Source organism: Harpia harpyja, chromosome W (assembly GCF_026419915.1).
Source record: "Harpia harpyja isolate bHarHar1 chromosome W, bHarHar1 primary haplotype, whole genome shotgun sequence".
Classification (NCBI taxonomy): domain Eukaryota; kingdom Metazoa; phylum Chordata; class Aves; order Accipitriformes; family Accipitridae; genus Harpia; species Harpia harpyja.
In genome coordinates, this window is record NC_068968.1 from 35316537 (window position 1) to 35331481 (window position 14945).

A 14945-nucleotide genomic window follows, 5' to 3' on the forward strand; every position below is an offset into this window, starting at 1 on the left:
AAATCACTCTGCCATTGGTGGAGCCAAGGGGCGGCATGACTCTCACACGCATTCAAAAGGCATTTGCACAGTTGGCTGCTGCTGCCAAATGACCTGGACACCAAGTGTCCCTGTCAGTCCACCGGAGCCATGGCATCGCTTATGATCCCGTGTTTGCTATTGGTGAGTCACCGTATGGGCGTGTTGTTGCTCATCTTTCCTACTGCCTCAATAAAGCTTTGTTTTAGAACACTTTGTCAGACTCCATTAGTGTTTGGACCACATTACTGGCATCACAAACAGGATAAGAGTCTCTGACAACTACTGGAAGCTTTAGGAAAGGAGCAAGTTTGGAGCTCCCCCCAATGGGAGGAGGATTGGGTTCAAGATAATTGAACAGATCCCCAGGCTATGAGGGATGAATTTGAACTGTGGCGTAAGGCCAGTCATTGCAAACAAGGAAAGGGCAAGGGAGCCTTAATCGGCCTCCTGAGTTGTGCCCTTAATGTTGCCCAGACTGAAGTTACCAGGCTGCACGGCGCCCTCAAACAGGCAGGAGAAGCTAAGCAAGGGGCCAAAAGGGATGAGCATAAGTTAGCCTCCTTGGCTCAGCAGGCTCTTGAGGCCTGGAGAGATCATCCCAGTACAATGGCCCAAGTTAGGGCCACTATCTACCAGGATGATAAGGATGATAATTGGGACAGGGACGTTTTTGGCCTCAGACCAGACCCTGACCCCCTTCCCAACCCTACGGGGAAAGGCTGGGTGGAGTGGCTCGGGAGTCTCTGGCACACTGGGGCAGCTCTAATTTACCTCAGTGAAGGGGACCATGGGCATGGGAGCTCTGCACACCCTGGCTGCAGGGGTGGGTGCCGTGGCAATGGGTTCTGTGCCCAGTGGTCGGATACAGAGGAATCCTCACCTGGGCAGAGGACAGGGCACCTTCACCAGCCAGACAGAGAGGGATCGCCTCAGGCAGCTCCTGCTGGAAACTGGGTTTACCCCTCCCAACAAATTAATAAATTGCTGAATAATATTTTGTTACAGCTTTTGAATGGCCATCATCAGGTGGCCCACCCACCCCTTGCAGTGCCTCCTGGCATGCCAGTGTTAACCCCTTAGCACCCCTCCAAGGCGCTGCCATATAACTGGTAGGCAGGTGTCCACTGCCAGATGGAGATCTGCCTCCTAGCCCTGTTTTCTGGCACACCCTTTTTGTTTACTCCATGTCTTAGCCCCAATTAGAAGTTGTCATGAATGACTGGCTCGCAGTCACCATTGTTGTGGACACTGGGGCCCAAAGCTCGATGTTAGATCCACAGACCACCCTTTCAGGCTGTCCTAGAAGTGATTTTGTATTTCAGGAAGTGATAATGTCCATGACAAGCCCAGAGCCACCAACACAGCCTGGCTACTGGACCCATCTGTGTACTGGTTTTGGCTAGGATAGAGTTAATTTTCTTCTTAGTAGCTTGTATGGTGCTATGTTTTGGATTTGTAATGAAAACAGTGTTGATAACACACTGATGTTTTAGCTATTCCTGAACAGTACTTGCACAGCATCAAAGCATCTCACCCTGCTTCTCACACTGCCCCACCAGCAAGTAGGCTGGGGGTGGGGGGCTGTAAGAGACTGTGTTGGACTATGTTTGTCTCAACATTGCTGACCATTTGCTAGCCTCAGCATCCTGTTGCTGTGGGGGAGTACGTGCTGAAGGCCCTGAAGAAACCACCATATCTGCCTGAAGCTAGAAGTCTCTGTGGAAATGGCTGGACTCTTCGGAAAAACTGCGTACTCCTCCCTCGAAAAAGGAACTGAAAGGAACTGCAAGGGATTGAAAATCAGCGCTTGGAACTGGGACTTTGTCATCGTCTGTCTGCTGGAACCTGGAACTTGGACCTCCATCACCTGCACCGAGACCGAGCCAATGGGACGTTGCTGGCTTCGTGGTCGTGGTAACTAGTCTTGCTGCATCTCTTCCGTTCTCTTGCTTAGGCCTGCCTCTTTTTCCTTTCTTCTTCCCTCTGTCCTGTCGCTATTATCAGTTGTTATAGGAAATAAAACTTGTAAGGTTGTACGGCATCTGACCTCGTTTGTGTCTTAATCTTGCTCTTGGGATCGTTTAAGAACCCTCCCCGATATTGGATCGGGACATTTTTTAAATTGGCATCATGGACAGGATCCCCAGAGATGAGAGTGCTGTACTACTTTGTTGTGGAACTTTTGTGTTAATGTGCAGTCTGTCTCCTGGGAGTGAATAGGGGGAATTTGGATACTCATGTGTGGGCCTCTCAGGACGTAACCCCCTCCTTTGAGTTAGTGTGTAACTTTGAAGTGTGCCCTTCTGAGAGCGAATAGGGGGAATTTGTTGTTGTGACCCTCTCAGGATGCAGACCCCCCCACTTTGTGTTAGAGAAAATGGATGCTCAGAAAACTGTTGATGTTTGTGATTTTGTGCCCTCACGGGTTGAAGGAATAGATAAACTATATGGTCTTTTAGAGGCGCACCGATCTCGCCCCTCACTCCAGGGACAAGATTGGGCGAAAAACCACTGGTTTCAACCACAGAGTGTGGTGGATAGGATAAGAATCTTGCAGAAGGAAGCTAAGATTAAGAAGGGGAAAGGAAAAGCTATAATTTGTGCAGTGTTGGGAGCAAGTCTGGCAGCTGTGGTGGAAGAGAGAAAGCAGAAGTCTTGTCAAACTGATAATGTAATAGACTCCCTGCAGATGGTAATCAAAAATTTGCAGGAACAATTGAAAGAAAGTAAACAATTGTTGGAGGAGGAAAGGAACCAAAATGTGATATTAAAAGAGGAATTGAGGAATCAACTTTTGAGAGAGGTGGATACACAGGCGGAGGTAGAAGTGACGCTTGCGGAGAAAGGGATACGGCAAATCTACCCCCAAGGAGATTTGCAGAGGGCAAAAGAAACCGTAGAAAGCCTCCCACATATGTATCCACTGATTAAAACAGAGTATGTGTATGAGGATGATAGCGATGACCGTCCTCAGATTATCACCAAAGAAGTCCCATTTACAGCAACTGAATTAGCAAAGCTGAAAAAAGATTTTGCAAGGGCTGCAAAGGAATTGGAGACAGAGTATGTGTGGAGAGTGTCTTTGTCAGGAGGGGATGGAATTTTGTTGTCAGAGAAAGAAGCAGAAGGATATTGGGGTCCGGGTGTGTTTCTAACTACTGGCAATCGCCGAGCCCCATGGTCATTGACTCAGAGAGCTGCGTATTGGGCCGGAGGGCTGAACCCCTTGGAGAGGGGAGATCCCCTTGCCATAACCAGTACGGTGGATCAGTTAGTGGAAAGTGTGCAAAAGGCGGCATGTCTCCAGATGATGTATGATTGGGAGCTCAAGCCCCACCAGGGCTCCCCGATGATGATGCCTGTGGACCCAGAGAGGATGACTCCTCTGATACGGGGACTTCCCGACTCTCTGAAACCCATTGGGATTCAATTGCAAGGGAGGATTCAAAACACCCCCAATGGAGAAAGAATTATGGCCACTCTGGAGGGGAAAAAGTGTCCCCTGATCATCAGCAGTCAGGGAGAAAAGTATGGACATGGGGAAAGATAGCTCAGGAATTGATTAATTTTGGGAGAAAATATGGCCCCGTTGGGGGATTGTCTCAAAGAACTGAAAACAAGATCGTACGACGACTTAGTGGGCGGCAATTACCCCCTGGAAGAGAGAGGCCCCTAACTTGACAGGGACTGTGGCAGCTAGGGCTTCAGAAAGGCATTCCCCGGGACTTGATGGATGGACTCCTGACCCAAAAATTGGAGCAACTTGTGCAGAATTGGTCAGAGCAAAGGGCCGTTTCCAAACCAACCCCTAGTGCCCCACCCTTGATAGACCTTGAGGAGGAGCTGACTAGGGAGAAGAAGGTGGCGGGAAACTAGACCCTCCGCCCCCCGAAGGTGAGGGGGGAGGCGGAGGATGGATGTTTGTTAGACAACTCACCTGCAATACAAAAGGGGATTTACTGATTACTGTTGCTGTAGGACCAAGGAAAAGACCGGTGACCTTTTTAATTGATACGGGGGCACAAATTACTGCACTAAGGTGGACTGAAGCAGAACAATGTGGAATCTCGATTCCATCTAGAAATCTGATTGTCTTAAATGCCTTGGGAAAAACACAATCAGTGCCTATGACTCCGGTGACACTATGGTTGCCAGGGGAGGAAAACCCTGTCAATACCATGGTGGCCGTAGGATCTTTCCAGATGAATCTCCTAGGTATAGATGTTTTGAAGGGTAGACAGTGGCGTGACACCCAGGGAAACTCATGGTCTTTTGGTGTCCCTCAGATTAGCCAATTAGCCAAACAAAAGGGTCCAGAGGGGCCTGTTCGGCCCATTGGTTTTTATTCTCGTAGCTTTAAAGATGCTGAAAAAAGGTATACAACTTGGGAAAAAGGTCTATTTGTAGTTTAGCTCTGAGAGAAGCCGAACGGACCATCCGGCAACAACCTATAGTGCTCAGAGGTCCATTTAAAGTGATCAAAGCAGTTTTGGCAGGAACTCCACCCCCTGAGGGGGTGGCCCAGAGAGCCTCTGTGCGGAAATGGTATGCACAAATAGAACACTATTGTGAAATTTTTTCTGTATCTGAAGGAGCCGTGAAAGTGTTAAATATAGAAGATGAGGTAAACCCAGATAGGGAAACACCCGAGCTTTTGTCTGTAATACAAGTAGCTCCTCCATTTTCTGGACAATTGCAAAATGTCTGGTTTACGGATGCCTCGTCAAAGCGAGAGGGAAAAATTTGGAAATATCGAGCTGTGGCACTTCGAGTAGATACCAAGGAACAGATCATTACCGAAGGGGAAGGTAGTGCACAAGTAGCAGAACTAATTGCTGTGTGGAGCGTTTTCCAACATGAGGCCCAATCTGCTGCTTCTGTCTATATCTATACTGATTCTTATGCTGTGTTTAAAGGTTGCACTGAGTGGCTTCCATTCTGGGAACAAAACAGATGGGAGGTCAACAGAATACCTGTATGGCAAAAGGAAAAATGGCAAGATATTCTTACCATTGCCAGACAAGGGAAATTTGCAGTAGCATGGGTAGCATCTCATCAACAAGATGACGCCCCGGTGAGCCGATGGAATGCCAAAGTGGATGAGCTAGCCCGGCTAGCTCCCCTACAAAGCACCCAGATAGTAGAAAATTGGGAACGTCTGTTAGAATGGCTACATGTAAAACGGAAACATTCAGGAGTTAAGGACCTCTATTGTGAGGCACAAGCCCGAGGGTGGCCAGTTACCAGGGAAGAATGTAAAACTTGAGTGTCTTCCTGCGAACAATGCCGCGTCCGTTTGGACAGACACCCACTGGAGGGTGACCCCCTGCATTTAAGAGAGGGAAAAGACCTATGGGAGGCCTGGCAGATTGATTACATCGGTCCCTTTCGAGGGTCAGAGGGAAAGTACTACATACTGGTAGGTGTGGAGATAGTATCCGGACTAGTGCAAGCTAAAGCATGTGCTAAGGCAACAGGAGAAAACACAATAAAGGCTCTGAAAGAATGGTTTGGAATTTCCCCCAAACCACAGTCAGTCCAATCAGATAACGGCTCACATTTCACAGTCAAAGTGGTCCAGGAATGGGCAGCCCAGGAGGGAATTTTGTGGGTGTTTCATACTCCATATTACCCACAAGCAAATGGAATTGTGGAAAGAACCAATGGTCTGTTAAAACGCTTCCTCAAACCGCATAAGCCAGGATGGGCTGAGAGAGTGTGGGATGCAGTGACCAGCGTTAATAGTTGCTGGGGAGTAAATGGATGTCCAAAGATCACAGCATTCTGTCCAAAAGCTCCAACAATCATGCCAGCCCCACACAGCCCTGATCACCCCAGCAACCCATCTCATTTCCCAGGACAACCTGTCTTGGTCGAACTTCCCACAGTGGGCACAGTGCCACTGGTGTTGGACACACCCCTTAACAAATATACCTGGAAGGCAAAAGATGCCTGTGGAAAAATTCATAAGATTCATACTAAATGGATTGTTCCCTCTTTCTAACCCGAGAAGCGAATTTGTTTTTGTTTCATTTTCAGGAAGAAGCAAGCGACCCAGATGTACCCACGGAAGAAGAAGAGCAGATGATGTTATTTTTAATTATGTTATGTTGGGGATTTACCTATGAGGGTGAAGGGAAGCCAATTCCCCCACCTCCCCCCAACCCATATGATCCCTTTAAGGATAACGAATTTGTTTTGTTAGCAAAAGCTGTAAGCCAAACCTTTAATCTGAGTCACTGTTGGGTTTGTAGAGGACCTCTAGGGTTGTCAAGCTGGCCGTGGACCTCCACACCCCTCACTGCAGCACAAATCGTAAGCAATTATAGTGAAACTGATAGCACTACCTGGGATGATAGTGAAACATGGCCAATTCAATTTCCTACTGTGGGTAGATATTGTTTAAATCGCACCCAGAAGGGAGGGGTCAATGTCAGAGAAAGCAGGTGTCAATGGACACTCACACATAAATTGGTTAATGAAGATAGAGGTGTTTACATATGGATGTGGCTTGATGAAGCCAGACGCAACAAAGGGTTCAAAGGGTTTTGGTCGAACAAAAATGAAACCTTTTTCCTCCGATGGCCTGGACACCATATTTATCATCAAATTTGTGAGTGGAAGAACCACACTGGCGCCTGGTATTGTACCGGCCAGACAAACAACAACAAGCCAAGCACCTTTTTTAGCCCTTTGGGAAACGAGAACACAACTTATTTCCAATTCCCAAAGGCTGCAGCTGGACCATTTGCTAATGGTGCCAAAGCCAAAAAAGGCCATTATTGGATTTGTGGACATACTGCCTACAAACAACTACCAGCAAATTGGTCAGGGATTTGTTATATAGGGATTATCTGACCTCTGTTTTTCCTTCTTCCAGAGGCGGGTGGTCCTCGATTGGGAGTAAGACTATATGATAATTTAGGGGACAAAAGGATTGCACGTAGCAAGCGATCTGTTGACGTTAAAATAGGTGGAACACAAAAGTGGGGGGAAAATGAGTGGCCTCCCGAAAGAATAATTGAGCATTATGGGCCTGCCACTTGGAATCCCAGTGAACCAATAGCAGGGGCACGAGAACCAATTTACAATTTGAACCGCATAATTCGATTGCAAGCAGTCTTAGAAATTATTACCAATAAAACTGCTAATGCTATAGACCTTTTAACTCAACAATCTCAACAGATGCGCACTGCAATCCTTCAACACCGCATGGTTTTGGATTACTTACTAGCTGAAGAGGGAGGAGTATGTGGGAAATTAAATGTCTCTAATTGTTGTTTGGAAATAGATGATGTAGGTGAAGTAGTTCTTCAACTGACCACAGATATTAGGAAACTAGCCCATGTCCCCGTTCAAACATGGGACGGCTGGAACGGTGATTTATGGTCTTGGTTACCCGGACCACCATGGGTAAAACAGCTTCTGTTTTATCTGTTATGTGCATTTGTTGCTTTGATGTTTTTGCCATGTATTATTCCTTGTTTTATTCAATTAATCCAACGTGTTGTATCTAACATGCAATTTGTATCTACTGCCTCGCCTGATGGTGTAAAACAGATTCGTGTCGTTTGTCAATCAAAGCGCGCAACTGTATCAATTATTTAGACACATGTGTTTACTCAGATTAGTAATTTTGTGGCAATTGCTTTGTTAGCTCTCGCTATATTTTCTCTTGTGGTATGTATGTGTTTGTCTTGTAAGTGTATATATTTTGGTTAAATATGTTAGGTTAAAGTATTGTTAATCATCGTTATATAGTGTTGTTGTTCATTCACCTTTGTTTGGATCTGGGATAGAAGTTTCTAGGTCCAGACGATGCATGCACCCTAGGATAAGGGGGCGCGGAAAGTGGTTTTCGCGCCGCGCATGCGGACCCCAACACCAGCAGACCAGGGCAGCCGATGGCGTGGACTGTTAGGGCCGTGACCACTTTGTAGTACATTGCCAAAAAATGACGGAGTACGAGTATGTGTTCACGTTGATTCCAATTTATTATATAGCCTTTGCTTTGATAACGGTTATCTTAATAGTTATTCTAATACTTCTTTTTTGTCCTTGTAAATGTTCACCATGTAAACTGCCGTCGTGTTTTTCTACTGATTCTTCGCAACCTTAAAATCAATTTATAGTATGTTTTGATATTGTAGAGTTAGTTAAATTTATAATGGTTAGTTGATGTTAAGTAGATGTTAGATATTAGATGTTGTTGTTTAACATACTTAGAAATGTTATAATTAGGATAATTGGTATGCTATTGTTGTTTGTTCATGTTGTTTAATGTAGAAATATTGTATTAACGTAGAATAAGCCTTGGAAAGCCAAATCATCTTATTTTTACCTTTGGTTTTTCTTTTGCCACGTTATGTTAAGTCATTTTGATAGAAAGTTGTTAACTTGATTATATCGTTGTAGTATGCGCTTTTTTCCCTCTTTCTCTTTCTATACCCTTATCTTTCACGCCACCATGAGGACAGCAATGTCGAGCCACGGGGTGGTGTAAGAGACTGTGTTGGACTATGTTTGTCTCAACATTGCTGACCATTTGCTAGCCTCAGCATCCTGTTGCTGTGGGGGAGTACGTGCTGAAGGCCCTGAAGAAACCACCATATCTGCCTGAAGCTAGCAGTCTCTGTGGAAATGGCTGGACTCTTCGGAAAAACTGCGTACTCCTCCCTCGAAAAAGGAACTGAAAGGAACTGCAAGGGATTGAAAATCAGCGCTTGGAACTGGGACTTTGTCATCGTCTGTCTGCTGGAACCTGGAACTTGGACCTCCATCACCTGCACCGAGACCGAGCCAACGGGACGTTGCTGGCTTCGTGGTCGTGGTAACTAGTCTTGCTGCATCTCTTCCGTTCTCTTGCTTAGGCCTGCCTCTTTTTCCTTTCTTCTTCCCTCTGTCCTGTCGCTATTATCAGTTGTTATAGGAAATAAAACTTGTAAGGTTGTACGGCATCTGACCTCGTTTGTGTCTTAATCTTGCTCTTGGGATTGTTTAAGAACCGTCCCCGATATTGGATCAGGACAGGGGCTGACCTTCAGAGTTACGGCATTTGTCTTCTCAAGTAACCATTATGCATGATGAAGCCTGCTTTTTCTGGAGATGGCTAAACACCTGCCTGCCGATGGGAAGTAGTGAATGAATTCCTTATTTTGCTTACACACACAGCTTTTGCTTTACCTATTAAGCTGTCTTTCTCTCAAACCATGAGTTTTCTCACTTTTACCCTTCCGATTCTCTCCCCCATCCCACTGGGTGGGGGAGTGAGCAAGCAGCTGTGCAGTGCTTAGCTGCCTACAGGGGTTAAACCACAACAACCTGGAAAAATCCTCCTGCTACACTGCATCCGTTTTACTTGTACTACTGTTAGTTATTCCGTGCAAGAACCAATTTTAAATATGCTGTTTTTAGGGACAGTCCACCAGGGCCTTGCTGGTTGGGTTTTTAACTTGTTAATTCGCACATCTCAAGCACTGGCAAATGTTAGAAAGGGAACTTATTGTGGGGATTTGTACACAACATCCTGCATCTGGCCACCAAGGAGTTCTTGTGGTGGGAATGCTAGTACTGGTGGAATTGTGGGTCCATACACCTAAAACTTTTGTCAGATGTTACTCTATTCAGGCTAATCTCTCAACCACTGACTACCCACTGCCACCTTGGTGAAGAACAGATCAGAATTCTACATCCACCAGAACTTTACAGGCTATGATCCGTCCTGTGATCAGCTACAAACCATGTGGCGGGGTCCATCCTACACCATGCAAACCTAGCATGCCAATATTGACAATTGCCTGAAAGACACCACTTGTTGCAGTAACCCTAGCACAATAGGTGCCCCCAGCCTATACTGGCTGTGCAGCAATCATTCCAGGAAAAAACCTCACACAGAGGTGGGAGGGGACCTGCACACTTGGACAAATAGTGCCTGGGATGCATGTTGAAGAAAACCTTGACGCAACCCATGCTGTCCTGGTTTTGGCTGGGATAGAGTTAATTTTCTTTCTAGTAGCTGGTATAGTGCTATGTTTTGGATTTAGTATGAGAATAATGTTGCTAAGTAGTGTTTAGTCTAAAGTCAAGGATTTTTCAGCTTCTCATGCCCAGCCAGCAAGAAGGCTGGAGGGGCACAAGAAGTTGGGAGGGGACACAGCCAGGGCAGCTGACCCAAACTGGCCAAAGGGATATTCCATATCATGTGATGTCATGCCCAGTATATAAACTGGGGGGCAGTTGGCCGGGGGGGCAGATCACTGCTTGGAAACTAACTGGACATCGGTCGGTGAGTGGTGAGCAATTGCATTGTGCATCACTTGTTTTGTATATTACAATTCTTTTATTATTATTATTGTCATTTTATTATTGTTATTATCATTATTGTTTTCTTCCTTTCTGTCTTATTAAACTGTTCTTATCTCAACCCATGAGTTTTACTTTTTTTTTTCCCCAACTCTCTCCTCCATCCCACTGGGGAGGGGGGAGTGAGCGAGCAGCTGCATGGTGCTTAGTTGCTGGCTGGGGTTAAACCACAACACATGCCCACAATTGCCCCGATGCCCTGCGACATCAGCGTAGATCAGCCCTTTGGTAGAGCAAAGACCTGGATTTCAACAATTTGCCCAGGTCCTCTTTTCTCAGCTAGGGGTCTCCGAGCTGGAGAAAGGAACTGTCAATCTCTCTGCTACCCTGGAAAAATATAGAAAACATAACAATCGATGTCATCCAAGTGCTGCAGCAAGAAGTCACTCAAGTATCACAGACTACCATTCAAAACCATCTAGCCTTAGACCACTTGCTGGCTGCACGAGGTGGCATTTGCACGTCAGTAAATACTACCTGCTGTGTCTATGTCAACCAAGATCAATGCATTGAGACTGACCTTAAGAAAATCCAGGCACAATTAAAGCCCTTGTATCAGGTGACAACTGAAAGTACTCATTGGGGAATTGGCAAATTGTGATCGTGGCTTACCTCTTGGTTCCCAGATCTCAGGGTAGTTGTCAAAAGATTTTGGCTGTACCTTTTGTAATTAACTTGTTTATTGTCATTGTTTATGTTTTGTTTCATATCACTGGATAGGGTTGTAGATTGTGCTGTAAAGTATTTTCCCAGTCGAGGTCGAGCCACTCCCTGACCCAGGTTGGGGGCCACTAGATATAAGCGGATACTAACCCTGAATCATAATCTCTTGCAGCCTCTCTCATAGCAATTGGGAAGATAGATACATAGTAATCACCTCCCAGTTACCTACGCAACTGATACTTGACAGAGGTAATTCTATGGTACCCATCTGGTGATGCACCAGCTTTTGACCTCTGACTATGTAACTTATACCCTGCAGGTGTCAGGACACCAACCTCACCTAGCTTATTATATAGCTAATGACCCACCAAAATAACACCCTAGCCTATAACTCCACATCAAGTGATGATTTGAGAGAATCAAGGGGTGGAAGTGACACCCTGCCCCTTGACCAATATCAGCAGTGTAGACAGACTGCCAACACCCTCCCCTGACCAACATTGGCAGTGTAGGTAGGATGCAGCCCACATTATTCATATAAGGTACAATTCTCTCAAATCACACTACCATTGGTGGAGCCAAGGGGCGGCGTGACTCTCACCCGCATTCAAAAGGCATTTGCATGATTGACTTACTGCCCAATGACCTGGACACCAAATGACCCTGGCAATCCAATGGAGGCATGGCATCGCTTATGAGCCTGTGTTTGCTATCAGTGATTGGGTGAGTCACTGCATAGGCACATTGTTGCTCTTCTTTCCTACTGCCTCAATAAAGCTTTGTTTTATAACGTGTTGTCAGGCTCCATTACTGTTCAGACCACATAGATTCAAACAGAAAATACTGCATTTCATTTGAGACTTGCCATGATTATTTGCTTTTGATCTTCTCAAACTCATTTGAATTTAAGTAATTTCAAAAACTCACCTTCTGACAATGACTCAAAACATTAAAAGCTTGTTATACAATCTTTATATCAATCTATTATACAGTTCTAGACATTTTAACACATACTGAGGAATAGAACAAACAACCACCAAAGACGTATTTTTCAAATCATGGTTTACCAGTCACACAAGAGCTTTAAGTCAATGTATGTTCCAATAATTAAATTATTTCTGAACAATTTTAAATGGATGGGAAGAAAAATTAAGTGGCTTTTTTTCCTCGGTTCAGAAGTAGTAACTTTTTCTCCATTTTTACACCAGTCCACATTACCTTTGCTTTGTTATTTATCAGTTTACAAAAGAGTACAACAGCAGCAGCATGATTACCAGCTTGACCTTGTTAGCATGAATGAAATAGTCATGGCTAATCATGTCAACATGACAAAGATAATACATATTTATAACAGCCAGCTATAATTTGCACAGCTCTTGTATGCTGACAGTATAGATAACATTTCTCCATTTGATTAAACATTATCCTCCACAACATAAACTATTATGAGCAATTCAATAATGACAACAAGTACAAAAAATAGTTCTTCTTAAGGTGTCACCAAAAAACCCAAACCCCACCAACCCAAACTTTAAGAATTCCAAATAATGAAACTAATTTTTGGAGGAGAAAGACTACTTGTTCACCTCTCAGCATATTCAAAAACAGGTGGAAAAACTGAAGAATCAAGTCATAGTTGTTTTAGATCAACTTGGACATTCAAGTTTCATGTATAGCTCTAGAAATTCAGGGTTACATCTACATTTCATCCTTGCATAATTACTAAATAGAACTATATCATATATTCTGCACTATATTTTATACAACTATCATCATCTGCAAAGCAAACAAGTTCTACAGGTTGAGGTTTTTGCACTTCTTTTTATAAGCATGACTTGCTCAGAGTAAGACTTTTCAGCAAGTTCCGAAGCAGAGGCAAAATATCAGTTTCAGTTCACTAGTTTGTTTTGTTTTGGTTTGGATTTTTTTGTGGGGGTTTTTTTTTTCCTCTTTTGTTTGTGTTAAATGGTATTGAATACTTCACTCTCTCTTGGTTTTGGATTTGCAAGACAACTGATGGTTTGAACATGATAATCGTATACAGCAAGAAAAAAAAAACAGACCAAAAAACAAACCAAACTTTGAATCTACCAAGAGGAAGCCTGAACAACAACCTAAGTATACAATCAAAAATATGAATAAAGCATCTCCTGTTTTCTAGGAATTATGTGCTAACCTTCAGTTACTTTTTAACATATCACATTCACCATTATCTAAAAAAGTATTCCTACTTAATTACCATGACTTCAGCAGCATTGGCTGAATGGAGATATCTCAGCGTTGCAAGCCTCTCATTCATACAATGCTGTCAAAATGAAATCACTAGACCTTCTCACTGTATAGCACCCAGGTATTTTTCAGTATATGTACTGCTAGGTTATTGTGCATGTTATACCACTCACAAAGCTGTACTAGTGTGGCAACCACCTGGAGGAAGCGGTGAGTCTCTCCAGACCGCCTAGAGAAAGCGGTGAGTGATGTAGGTGGGCAACTCCCTGCTATGGGGCAGAGACACCCATCTGCCAACCTGACCTGTTAGCTAGAGAAGTTTGCTGCTTGCCAAGGGCCCAGATCTGGAATGTTGTGGAGGGACTGCCAAAGCTTCTCTGACCCTCTGACTATCACTTAGGTGTTGCTGATGTCCAAAAAGCTGCCTATGAAAGGTGTGTTCATAACTTGCATTCCCCCTGTAAGCCAGAATCTACAAGTTTGCTAAAGAGAAACCTCGGAGCTAGGAGCTTTTTCCCCAGTGACCTGTCCTTTCACCTTTTCCCCAGAGGCACACACATGCTTATGAAAGTCTGCAAGAGCATCACTCCCCTCCCATGCAACTGCTCAGGTGGAAGTTTCATTCAAGCCCAGCTGAACTACCACCACACACTCCAAATTGAAGGAACAAAGTGCTACAGAAGACTGCAAGGAAAACAAGGACTTCACAGCAACCCGAGGGAATGCAAGGGGAGGATACCAGAGAGCAAAATACAACCCCACTCCCTACCTGATCCGCCTCCATTACTCACCTCCCAGATCATGTGCAGAAGACACGCACCCCACTCCCCCTACCGTCAACTAAATAGCCAAATAATAAAACACCCGCCGACACCCCCATCCCCTTCACATTTACCAACTCGCGCCCAGGCGCACGTCCGCAATTCAGGCGCGCGCGCACCTCCCCCCCGCACAACACAACCAGCTGCCTCTCACAGCTACCGCTAGCTGCCGCCCGTCTACCTTACCTGCAGTCCCCCAACCCACTTCTCTTTATATCCAGGTAGAAGAATTTCCAGAGCATGAAAAGGGTCAAAAATAGGTATTATTTTCAACCCAAGCAACTCTGTCTCCAGCTCGTTCTAATCCCTTCCCCCCCCCGCAGCTGCCTCACTAGCACCCGGAAATAGCATCATCATACCACGACCCACTCAGCGCAGATGAATAAAAGAAAGCGTCAAAATCTGTGGGGATACGAAACCACTAGCCAATCACAGAACCTCATCCACTGCCCTATGGTGCCCTAACACACATGATCAGCCAATCAGTAACGTTACCAGTCATTACTGGTACACCCTGGGGGGCTGCTGGAGGTTTATCAATTAGCTGCACGTTCTTCCCTTCCTCTTTGGTTGCAGGAAGAAAGTTTGTGAATATGTCTTTTTGGTTCAGTTATTAGCTGCACCCTATTACATTGGAGGTTGTGCTGGTTTCAGCTGGGATAGAGTTAATTGTCTTCCTAGTAGCTGGTATAGTGCTATGTTTTGAGTTCAGTATGAGAAGAATGTTGATAACACTGATGTTTTCAGTTGTTGCTCAGTAGTGTTTAGACTAAAGTCAAGGATTTTTCAGCTTCTCATGCCCAGGCAGCAAGAAGGCTGGAGGGGCACAAGAAGTTGGGAGGGGACACA

At 44.9% G+C, this 14945-nt stretch overlaps 1 protein-coding gene and 1 long non-coding RNA gene across 2 annotated transcripts in view; one reads left to right on the top strand and one right to left on the bottom strand.

Moving 5' to 3' along the window:
• LOC128136236 (zinc finger and BTB domain-containing protein 5-like) overlaps window positions 1–14405 on the bottom strand; it is a 450489-nt gene extending 436084 nt beyond the window's left edge. The window contains exon 1 of the mRNA XM_052775478.1: window positions 14283–14405. Within this exon, the coding sequence (XP_052631438.1) occupies window positions 14283–14338 (56 nt within the window). The 5' untranslated portion in view covers window positions 14339–14405. The remainder of the gene's footprint in view (window positions 1–14282) is intronic.
• LOC128136261 (uncharacterized) lies at window positions 29–8978 on the top strand. The gene is made up of 2 exons (XR_008233304.1): window positions 29–162; window positions 8574–8978. It is a non-coding gene; the product is annotated as an uncharacterized LOC128136261 (long non-coding RNA).
• Window positions 14406–14945: the final 540 nt, after the last annotated feature.